This window comes from Diceros bicornis, unplaced genomic scaffold, assembly GCF_020826845.1.
Source record: "Diceros bicornis minor isolate mBicDic1 unplaced genomic scaffold, mDicBic1.mat.cur scaffold_526_ctg1, whole genome shotgun sequence".
Classification (NCBI taxonomy): Eukaryota; Metazoa; Chordata; class Mammalia; order Perissodactyla; family Rhinocerotidae; genus Diceros; species Diceros bicornis.
This window is the reverse complement of record NW_026691394.1, coordinates 24,048-36,069: the sequence shown is the minus strand read 5'-3', so window position 1 is coordinate 36,069 and position 12,022 is coordinate 24,048. Positions and strand designations below refer to the sequence as shown.

The following is a 12,022-nucleotide window of genomic DNA, read 5'->3' as shown; positions in this document are numbered from 1 at the left end:
CAGTTGGCTTGAATTAGTTCCTCATCCAGGAAGATGTCCTTGATGCCAGCCCCCCCTACACTCACCAACGTGATGGGATTCCCAGCTTTGTGGATCTGACCCAAGGGATGAGGCCAGAGAATGTCTTGCTAGGGGAGCTCTGTGATATCCACTTCCCCACCCTCCCCACCCCTGCTCACCTCACATCCTTTCTGGAAGTTGGCCTGATTTCCCTGGAAGGGAGACAGCCAATGTCCATCAGAAACAGCCCCCTAAGCCCATAACTAACCCCCATCCCACCCCTTCTCAGGCTGCAGGAACGTCAGGGCCCAGCAGAGGGCAGACCTTCCACAAAGAGAACTTGACACTGGGCCAGGCTCTGGGCTCCAGAGCAGGAGGGACAGGGGAGCTGAGGCCAGAGACCTTATGTAGCACACCCTCTCTGATGACAGATGGGGAGACTGGGGCCTCAGGGAGGAAGGGACAGCTGGACCACAGAAGTTCTTCCTCACTTGCAGGGGCTGATGGCACTCCCCCAGGGGCAGGACCTGAGGGGGAGGCTGAGTGCAGCTCAGACACAGCCTCCTGCAGCTCTGCAGACAGGCAGCTCTGAGCTTCACCAGCCCAGGGAGCCTGGTGGGGGGCTTACGTGGGACGTCTATTCATGCATTGCTAAGATGGGCCTGACTCTCCAGCTCCCAGGGGTGGCCATGGGGCTCTCATGAGAGAAGGTTTGCCAGGTACTGAGAGCTCAGGGCCCAGTGCAGGGCTATCGCCTCCCAAACCTCAGGATACTTCTCCCTGGCCCCACCTCCAGGCTCACTCACTTCCAGATCATCCTCCATCCCAATGTCCAGCAGCTTCAGGTGATAGAGGAACGTGCCCAGGAAGGGGACGACACCCTGTGAATTCAGGGTGGGAGTGGTGAGATGAGTCCCACATCTCAGGTGTCCCCATTGACCCTCCCCCAAATCCCTTCACCCCAGCCTCCTGCCCACCACAGACTCCCACAGAGAGCAGCCTAGGACCCTCAGCGGCCTCCCCTCAGTTGCCCCCTCCAGGACCACCCAAATTCCCCAGTCACCTCCTAGGGGCGGCTTTTGTCAAATCCCAGAGTATGTGCTCCCTGCCCCTCCCCTCTCTATTTCATCCTGGGCCCAGCCCTCCCAGGCCTCCTCCTGGTCACTTCCAGGGCAGGCATAGCAGGCTCTGGGGCTCCAGGAGCTGGGCTGGAGGAGGAGGGACCCCTCTCTTAGGGAGGCCTCAAGCCGTGAGGAGAGAGACCTCCTCCTCTGACACCCTCCCCCTCAGGCCCCCTCACCTGCTGCTGCTGTCTCTCCTGGGCTCCCTGGGGATCCATCTCTAAGGTGGCCCACACAGAGGTCACGTCCTGCAGGGTCAAGGACAGGCTCAGGGAGGCCATGCTCCCTTCCCCGTGTCTCCCAGGCCCCTGATCCTGGACCTCGGACATCTGGTGTCTATGGCTGCTCCCATTCCAGAGTGCTCTGATTCTAGATCACTCGCATTTCCAACACTCCCTCCTCTGCTCCCTCAGGCCTGCCCAGGCCCCTAAGCCTCTCTCCTTATCAGGAAAGTGTGAGGAGGACTCCCAGGCCTCCCAGGGTCCCCTGAGGACTCAGTGTCATCTGACTGTCACCAGTACTCTCCCCTCCCCCCTCAAGGAGGAGGAGCGCAAATCTCCTGCACATTCCTCTCCCCCTTGTACCTCATCACTCTTGTGAGGCCTGCACCACAGATCATCTCCCTCCATTTCCCAGATGAGGAGACCGAGGCCCACAGAGGGGCAGTGACTTGCTCAGGGGCCCACAGAGGAGACCGTCCCCACCTCCCAGCCAAAGGGCCTGGCCCCTGGCCTTCACTCCTCCTCCAGACACACCTCTGACCAAGGTCCTGTTCTCCTGACTCTCGGGGTGTGTTGAGGCCCTCAGTCAGCCTGAGCCATGGATCGGGTGGCACAAGGTGTCTCGGAGTCTTATCCAAGTGGATTCTGTGTTTTCCAGCCCCCTGAGATTCTCTGACACCAGGCTGGACCTGAGGCCATGCCAAAGGCCTCAGCTCCCTAGAATCCCCTCAGGATGAACCCTGCACAGAACTCCTCCAAGGGGGACGGGGACCCCTTTGTGCCACATCTGAGTGACAGTGGAGGGGGTGACCATGGCACTGTGTAATGGTGACATTTGCATCCTTTTTCACTTGGAAACTTCTAATGTCCTCTCAGGAAGGTCCATTAAGGATCTGTAGGTTCCCCGATAATTCTCATTGCCATCTGGGGTGTATCTTTGTCAACAAGCCACCGGGCGAGACTCACTGGTTTGTCAGCAGTGACCACTATAGGGCTAGATCACACAGTCCCAGAGAGCACACAGTTCTGTCCCAGATCCACCATTTGGCCCAAGGCTGGGCAGCCCCTGTGTCCACAAGACCTGTGTGACCTCACAGTGCCCATCCCTGGGGCAGGCAGAGTGCCCTCCCCTGCGATGTGCAGTGAAGACAGAAGGAGCAGCAGGAGCCTGGCTTCCTGAGGACAGGCTGGGCTGCTTTAGGAAGAAAGGAACCCCCACCCACTCCATCCACCCACCAGCCTGGAGGAAGAGGGCCAGCTGATGGGTCCGCATGGAAGCCAGAGACCTGCTCATTCTGCCAGCTCCTCACCTCCTGGAACAGTCCAGGCGACACCTCTGTATCCCGTGACCAAGGCGTCCTGCCCCAAACAGTCCCCACCAGCCCCTGCAGCTCATACCCCCTGCTTCCTGTCAAGCTGGACAAGACAGACCGTTATTTCTCATGGAACCTTAAATGAAAAACTTCCCAAAGCACATCCTGCCTGGTCTCTCCCCCCCTCACCTCCCCTCCTTCCAGATCTCCAGCCTCCACTCACCTCCTTGAGCAGCTTCCTGCTCTCCCGCTGGCTAGTTTTCATCAACTTTTTAAGTTTTGTCCAGTTCTTCCTGAGGAGGGAAAAAAGGAAAGAAACACTATGGAGTGGTTTGAGGGTAAATTCCTTTTGTTTGAAAACCCAGAAGATCCAGACAGCCTGGATGAGCGTTTTCACTGTGTCCTCTGAGCCCTGAGGTGTCTGGGACTGGGGAGGGGGCTCTCCTATTGTCACCTGGGGCCTCCATTCTCTTATCTTCTCAGCAGATGTGTTTTAAACAGTCTTAATTTCATGTGGACAGAGAGTTCTGTTGTTGAAAATACTTGAAAACCTTCAATTTGGCTCAAGCCAGGATCTGTCACTTAGGGAAACTGATTCCTGAAGCAGAACCACTGGCCTAAATTTTCAGAAAGACTCCAAGCCTTCCAACCATGTCAGACTCTATCGCCAGGGTTTGCTGTCTCCCAGGAGGTCCCAACTGACTGAAGGGCAATGCCAGCCCTGTGCGGGGTCTGGTCCACCCAGGTGGTACAAGCATGGAGAGAGGCCTACCCACCTGGACACCCATCTCCATGTCTCTTTTAAATGCTGAATGGAGGGGCCCTGCAGAGCCCAGAGGATCACATGGAGTGAGAAAAAGTTCCTCAGGCCTTGGCATTCCTGGGGAAGGGAAGAGAATGAGCTGTGAGAGGGAGCTGGAGCCCTGCTTCCTCTGGCTTCTGTCGCCTCATTGACGTCTCTTGTCCTGGAGGAAACAGCGGCTCAGGGAACCCAGGAAAGGCACAGCTGGAACCTGATGAGGAATACTTCCAGGAGGAGGATTTTAGCTCAAGCCAAGGAAGGAGCCCAGGAAGGGGTGAGCTTCCCACCACTGGGACCAGGAGTCAGGTCATCGAGGCACTGGCAGGAGGGGCCTAAGGATTGTGCAAGTGCTCAGAACACAGACTTCAAACACGAGAGCTGAGAAAGGAGAAGGGGCAGTTCCCCCGACTCCAGAGAGGGGCTCTCAGGGCCTCCCACATCTTACCTTGGTTACCTGGATTCAGAGCTCCACCACCCTGGCCCTGTCCTGGACCATCATGCTCGGGTCCCCAATGCAGGTGGTGACGACACATTCGACCATTCTGTTAAAGTGGGTCGTGTTGGCATGGATGGTGGGTGCCAGGTGTTCATTGCCCCTGTTGTCACACTGGGACCAGATGGAGTCCAGGAAGTCGTGGGGCATCACTTTCTTGAAGAGCTCCTGGGGAGGACAGGGCATGTCACCCAGCCCTGGCACAGCCCAGCTCAGCGTCCGCAGCCCCCAGTCCCAGGCTGAGTCAGAGGTGAGAGCCTGAGCTCAGGAAGCTGATAATGCGGCCTGAGGCTTGTGTGAGTCCCTGGGTGTTGCCTGTGTCCCCTGAGGACACCCAGCACAGGATGACCCAGGACATGATACTGTGGCGCAGGGAAGTGGCATTTGCTCGCTGCACAGTCTCACTTCCTCCAAGCACCAGAACTCGGCTCCTGCTTGACCGTCTCTAGGGGCATCTCCCACCCATTCTGACCATCCTAGGGTCTGTTGCCTCTTTCAGTGGCACATTTCTACAAGGCAGCAACAACCACGGGCTTTGTTTTTCTGCCTTGTAGTCATGTACACATGAGGTGCTTAATTAGTGCTGAGGCTGTTGAGGCCTCCTGGGCAAATGAGTGAACTACCCAGGACAAGACAGCACTTCAGTGTGCTCCGCTCCACCAAAGCGCAGACTCTGCCCAACGTCCTCTCTGCTCCACCTCGTCCATCTGCACAGCCAGTCTGCATGGCAGCTGCTCTCAGTGTCCATCTCTACTGTCCACATGAGGACAGCAAAAGCTTGGGAATTAAGAAGTCTGCTCAGGTCACATGAGGGTAAGCAGGGAAGCTGGACCGAGATCATGGGATTCTGGATCAGGAAATGGCAGGTGTGGGGCAGCTCAAGGCACAGCAAAGGCCGACCCCACCGGCCCTGAGAGCCCCGCTGCTCACCACATCCATCAGTGTCCACTGCTCTGCCACAAGCCGGAGAGGGAACTCCAAGAAGTCAGGCTTCTCCTCCCTCAGCAGGTTCTTGCTGGTCACATCCCAGGGGCAGGCGGGCTCTGGGGCTGGATCTGGCTCTGCTGTTATCTCTCCAGGTGGAGTGAGGATTCTCCCTGGAGCCAATGGTCCAGCTGGCTCCAGCTCAGGAGCTGGCACTGGGGCTGGAGCTGATGTTGGTGGTGGCTCTGGTCCTGGAGGGACTGATGGAGGTGATACTGGCTCCAGCTCTAGCACAGGTGGTGAAACTAGTGCTGGAGCTGGATCTAGCCGTGGAGATGGCCCTTGCTCTGGCTCTGGAGCTGGAGGGAGCTCTGGAGATGGTACTGCAGCAGGAGAAAGAAACAGTGTCACTCAAGTAGCTGACTTCCACGGTCCCTGTCAAAGTCAGGAAAGACCCCACTGCCTTTAAGGGAAACTAGACTTTGAAGATCCTTCAAATCATCTTCCCAGACTGCAGTCTTCTCACCTTCCAGATCTGCCTCAATGTGCCTTGGATACTCCAGCTGGAGCTGGAGAAAGTAGGCGTGGCTCCCCAGCTCCGAGCCAGGCAAGCTGAGATGCAGAGATGTCAGCTTCATCTTGAAGCAGGGAAAGTGCAGGGGTTCCCAGAAATCCTGCCCTGGGTCCAGGCAGGTTCCCACCAGAGAAGAGATGGCACTGGGGGAGGCAATTTGGCAACAGAGTCAGAGGCCTGTCCTTTCCCTGCACACTTCTCATGCAAGGCACCAATGCCTGCCCGTTCCCATCCTGGGGATGAGCCCCTGCTCATCCAGCAAGTTGAACACAGAGCCTGTCGTGACTCTCTTCCTGCTGACTCTCTTCTCCTGAAGGGCCGGGACACAGCCCAGCCCAACCCTCCATGTACTTGTGCAACTGGATTGAGCAAAGGCCGGTTTTTGAGCGGGTTGCTCACAGACCTCCTGTCTTGGGCCTGGAGGTGATGGTCAGAAGAGGTGGATATGGAGAAGAGACAGATTAACATGGGTCTGTGATGGAATGTGTCTCTTGGAGACAACTCAGCCTAGCCACCCCTCTGCTTCCCAGGGGTCCTGGCACCCATCCATAGCTCTTTGACTCCTGTCTTCCTGGAGTGGAAGCCACCAGACCTCAGCCTTCCCTTGGGAATCAAAAGATGTGTGAGACGCAAGGTTCTGACAGGCCCGCCCCAGCCACAGCCCCCATCTCTCCCTCCACACCTTGTTCTGTAGGGACAGGAAGCCCTTATTCTGGACCCAAAGACCACTCAATTTTTTAGATGGTCCTGTGCTCTGCCCTCCTGGCTGGAAAAAGGGAAGATGGCTCCATCTATAAAGGAGGCTATCAGGGCATCACTTGGGATGTACCATGGAAGACAGGACCTGCGAAAGATGTCTAATGTCACTGTCTGACTCTCAGACGACAATTGAGGCACAGCGATTGTGTCTCCTTCATTCACTGACTTTACTAAGTGTCTCCAAAAGTCCTGCATGTAGTAGGTGCTTAATCTACACACTTGAATGGATGAGGATCAACCAGACCATCCCAGACACTTGAGTGGGCCTAGGGCCTCTCTGCTGCCCCAGAGATCCTTAATTGGCTAGCCCAAGGAAAAGGATCAGGACCAGCTGCATGGAATCTCAACTCCTTGACAGGGTGCTTTCCATGTGTTTTTCCACACTCAGAAAGGCCACATCCTAGAGATCAGTGAGGCAGACTACTTTTCACGGCGAAGAGAAAAATAAACACCATGGACTACCACAGCACGTCCACAGCCCTCTCTGCAGATCCAGGCACCAGGTAAGCACCTGTCATTGCTGATCCCATTAGTCCCTACAAGATCACCATGAAATTTATCCCCCTCCCCTACTTTTCAGAAGAGCAAACTGAGGCTCAGAGAGATGTGGGGATTTGCCCAAGGTACACAGCTGGCAGTGGGCAGAGTCACCACTGTGCTGAGGAGGGTGTGGCTACTCAGCTAGTAAACAGCTGGTCCAGGACCCGTTGGGATGTGTCTAAGGCCGAGTAGTTGACCATGAAGGTGGTGAAGCTGGACGTGTTCCTACTCAGGAAAGCCGGTGACATGGACTCTGTCAGCTTCTCCATCATGCCTGCCTGGAGGGCACGCATCCTGCAGGCCTCATTTAAATTCACAGTGAACTCATCCTCACACTGGGGGAGAGGAGGAGGGACATACAGTAAGTGATATCACAGTGAACCACCAGGAGGACTGAGGTGACTTTCTACCCTCCTGTGTAGCTGGTGTGGAAGATTGGAGGTCCAGATTCTTTTGAGAGTTGGACTGTGGGGTACTCTAGTGAAAAAATTCTGGTGGCGGGGAGTCCAGGGGGTTCTCAGATTTGAGTCTTCATTCTAGTACTGCCTTGGTCATCTCAGAGTCCTGTGTGTGAAGACACCTCTGCACCCACACTCACCTCAGGGAAGCCCTGGTCATTAATGGACTGGTGCACTTGTGTTCCTTCCAGGGAGAGGGTGAACTGGAACCATCCACCAGCTCCTCGACCATCTCTTGGGTGCAGCTCTGCAGTGACAGTGCCCAGCAGTCAGGCCAGGAGGGATCAGGGGCCTGCCTGGACTTTGCCACAGGGGGAAACACCCCCACAGATCAGGCACAGAGGGGAATCTGCATAGACTCCACCAGGGAAGGAATGCCAGGACACTTTGAGGGCCCAGGATTCACATGCAGATACAGGAGGTTGGTCCCCAGCACTCACCGTCATCTCCTGCAGCCAAGATCTTGAGTATGAACATGACACACTGCCCGACTCCCACCATCTAGCTTCCTGCTCCTGCCCAGGCTGGGTCCTCCTCATCCCCAGCTTCCCTAACTCCATCTCCCACACACACACACACAATGAGTGTCAAGTGGTGTGGGGCTGTCCTTTTGGGATCACAGTTCTGGCCTGACCTAGAGTGGCCTGCCCTGGCCCACACTGTTACCTGATGGTTCCTCCTGCCAAAAGGCCACGGACATTCGAGGTGAGGGCTGAGCCAATGCCTAAAACGACTTAACATGCTCTCATTCTGGGCTTTCCGGGGGCCAGAGGCTCGGAAAGTCACGGGACAACATGAGAACATCCTGCTGTGTCGAGTGTCTCCACTAAAATGAACTGGACATGAGGCTGTGATTACAGTGTGGGTGCCTGGTAACCAGAGTTCTAAGTTCTGTTGGGGGCTGTCACCAAGGAAGTGAGGTCACTTGTTCAAGGTTCTAATACTTGGCCCCTTTATTCAATCAGACACACCCAAAGCCCCCTCTAGGCTGTTGGCTGCTCTCCCTCTTTGCTCGTGTCATCTCCATCACTGTGCACAAATACCCATCACCACCCTCCCCACTGCTCCTTGGGAGTGGATCCAGGGGCCCAGCTTTGAGGAGACAGAGCTGAAGTCAGACCTCTTTTTTCCTACCAGTTCTGTGTCCTGGAAAAGCTGCTGTGCCTCTCAAGATCTCCCCAGTCTCCCAAGCTGCACAATGAGGATTGGGCTAAAAACAGCTTCCTAGGGACCTTGTCAGGGTACATGTGATAATACGTACAACACCTGTGGGCTGGTGTCACATGTGTCTAATGTACACACTTAGAGATGGAGGAAGTACAAGAAGGAGTAGGACATCACATAGACTACCAGTCAGATCTTCTCTGGGTTCCAGATGTGTGATCTTGGGAAAGTGACTGCCCCTCTGGGCCTCATTTTCAGGTCTGCATCCTTAAGGAGTTGAAATTAGAGGAAATTCAGACATTGTGATCCACTGGCATTAACCCTTCCACGGCCCCCTGTTTTACTCAGAATCAGTCCCAAGTGCCTCACATTGGCCTATGTGGTGGGCAGCCTCCACAATGGCCCCAATGTTCCCTGCCTCCTGAAGTGCACATCCTTGTGTCACCACTAAGTGGTCAGTATCTGGCTTCTGAACAACAGAACACAGCCAAGGTGATGGGATGTCACTTCCAAGTTTTAATTACAAAATGTCTTTCACTTCCTGCTTTCTGGCTTACTTGGGTTCCCTACTTACCTCCCTCCTTCTGTTTCCATCTCTCTCTCTCTCTCGCTCGCTCGCTCTCTCTCTCTATCAAATCACCAGAACTGGGAATGCAAGTGCTGATGTTTTCAGTTGCACTATGTAGAGGCTCCATAGGAGAGAACTGAGGGAGTGTCCAGACAACAGACAGACAGGAGCTCAGACTCTCAGTCCGAATGAATCCTGCCAAAACCCATGTGCGTGATCTTGGGTGGGAATCCTCCCCCATTTGAGCCCTGTTCAGACCACAAACCTGCTTCACAGAGACTTTGAGACAGAGGCACCCAGTTAAGCCATGCCAGATGCTTGGCTCACAGAAATTATGAGATGTTATATATTTGTACTGTATAGGTGATAGGTTTTGGAGTAATTTTGTCACAGAGGAACAGAAAGTAACAGTCTACCATGTCCCAGGATCCAGCCTGATCACCCTCTTATCTCCCCTCAATCTCTTTTGTCAGGTTTCCTCCAGCCACACTGGCCACATTTCTGATCTTCCCTAGTCAAACTCGCTTCTTCATGTGAGTCTCTGCACAAGGGAGCCTTCTCCTTGACACACTAACTCTTCCCAGACATACGCAGGGGTGCTTACACTTGTCATTCTGGTCACAGCAAAGGTCTGAAATGCCTCAGAGAGGCCTTTCAGATCCTCCTAGCACAGTCACTACCATCACAAATCTTACATCCAGAAGAGCATTACATGATTTCCTCCTCCTTCCTCCCACTGAGATCAAATAAGTGCACGGGGAAGGGCTGTCTGCTTTGGCTGATGCAGAGGCAACTCCTTCTGGTTATACCAGGAACACGACTGTCTCTTCCAGGCCGAATTTTTCCCACCACGAGTCTATTGTTTAAGGAAACCGTCATTCCCTCTCTTTCATGGGTCTGGTTTCCCCAAGAACACAGTGAACCATCCCCTCTCCCTGTGCTGCATCACCATAAACACGCAGCCAGAAAATAAGCACCAGGTTAAAACACCACCAGACCCTGAATTCAGTCACTGCTGAGACACTCACATCAATGTTGTCATTCAATCGTGACTCCTGAGGACAACTTTCCCCTGAGATCCAGTCACAGCCTGTCCTCAGCTTCTTACAGTAACACTGGGATTTCCTCAGAGTCCTCCCAACCCGCTCAAGAAACACTCTGAAATGTTCTCTGTATTAATTTTCAGGGACTGGGGACATTGGTAGATGTAATTTGAGTGTGTATGTGCAGTAGTTTCTACGCAGGTATTCTATTTTTCAGACACAGATAAAATAGTGTGGCTACTCAATGCACCAAGAAAATTAATAACTTATCAAATTTTTTCATGATGTGCAGTCTTTAGAGAGTAGATGTCGTGGTTAAGAGCACAGAGTATGGAGCTAACTCCTCATGTCCAAATTCCAGCTCAATCCCTTACTAGATATTTGTATTGACTGAGTTATTTACTTGATTGGTGCCTCAGTTTCTTCATCACTCAGTTGGCAAAAATGATCAGCATACCTACTTTGTAGGTTTATGGAGAGTATTAAAGGAGTTAATATTTGAAAAATGCTTGGAACGCCTAGTGTATTGCCAGTGCTGTACCTATATATTAGAAATAAAATTTAGAAATTCTTCTGACACTGCCTGTGAGCCCCAGAGTGTGAGACTGTTGCCTGGATGTATGTAGAATGCACTCCACGACATACGATGAATAAATGAGTGAACAACATTGGCGAATGCATTACCAATGTCACCTATGTCACCCTACAGGCATTCCCAAGCCAAACCACAGGCAGACATTCCTGCTCTGTCCTGCATCACATTCCCTGGAGGAATCACTGGGGCTTCTTGGACCCTGGTAACCGTGCCCACTAAAGGTTCTTTTCTGTCAGCAAACCCCAGTCTTTGTCCAATTGCTGCAGCTCACAGAGTCTGCGCTCTGATCCTTGTCTTCACTCGAGGGAGAAGTGCCATCCCCAGAGCTGGACACACGCAGAGCCTGAGCCTTGGAGAAAATGATTCCCTGGCCCTGGGGCAGGTAGAAGAGTACAGGGACAGAGTGGGATTTGGGGAAAATCCTCCAGGTGTTGTCAGAAGAGATTGAGGCAGGGGATGTGTCAGCAAGGACTAGTCTGGTTGGTGGGCCTTGGTGGTTAAATAGTAGAGGGGCTGGGAAGTTTCCTATGTTCTAGCATAATACAACCAATATGACGATCATGAAATCAGAATCAGCCTAATTAAGGCCAAATCAAAACAATGTCAGCTGTTCCCTGACTCTCTAATCCAGTAGTGACTTATAATAAGGGTATTCGTGTTCTATCATCTCCTTTTCATTGATTGGCTAGAGTAATTATTCTTTACATAGCCTGTCTATTTTTACATAGTAAAGAAAAAGTGAATTTTAAAACAATCCTCCTTGGAAAAGTCTCCCTAACATATTGAATTAATAACAGAAGCCAGGACAGGAAATTCACCACATATCTTGAGCTTTAGTCTCTGGTTTTAGATCTTCCTAACTGGTAAATTACCTTGACTTCTGCCTTCTTTCTTGAGATTAGTCCAATTAGGACTAAGTAGGAGTGCAACCTCTTGCCATGTGAAAAGTGGTGGGACTCTAAGAAGAGGTTTGTTTCATTCTGTCAGTTTGTGTGTGTGTGTGTGTGTGTGTGTGTGTATGACAGTTTTTGTTGCATCTTGCAGTGTGGGCCATTTTAGACGCCTTTCCTAGGGAAAAAATTTCCCTAACCACTTTCTCTGGAATTTATTTTCACCGATGGCTTCATCGGCACTGTCCTATAGTAACATTAAGCACTCTATATTATAGAATTTAATTTTTTTCTTAGTAGCCACATTTTAAAAAATGAAAGCAAACAAGTGAAACTAATTTTAATAGTATATTTTAACCCACTATAACCAAGATATCATCAATGTGGGTGCAGTCTATACAAAACTTAATAATGAGAGAGTTTACATTGTTTTCCTGGGTTTCATAAGCCCAGTGTGTACTTCCCACTTACAGCACAATCTCCATTTGTAAGTTGAGTTTTTCCAGACATACATTCTCTTTACTGAGATTTAATGTTCACAGTTGTCAAATAAGAGT

General features: G+C 52.3%; 1 protein-coding gene across 1 annotated transcript; it reads right to left on the bottom strand.

The window, feature by feature from the left end:
* Positions 1 to 273: 273 nt before the first annotated feature.
* Positions 274 to 3,579, bottom strand: LOC131403009 (ral guanine nucleotide dissociation stimulator-like). The gene is made up of 4 exons (XM_058537432.1): positions 3,432 to 3,579; positions 2,879 to 2,948; positions 1,301 to 1,369; positions 274 to 881 (listed from the first exon to the last, which is right to left on the bottom strand). The coding sequence occupies exons 2-4, from the start codon at positions 2,918 to 2,920 to the stop codon at positions 699 to 701; spliced, it is 294 nt and encodes a 97-aa protein (XP_058393415.1). The 5' UTR covers positions 2,921 to 2,948; positions 3,432 to 3,579; the 3' UTR covers positions 274 to 698.
* Positions 3,580 to 12,022: the final 8,443 nt, after the last annotated feature.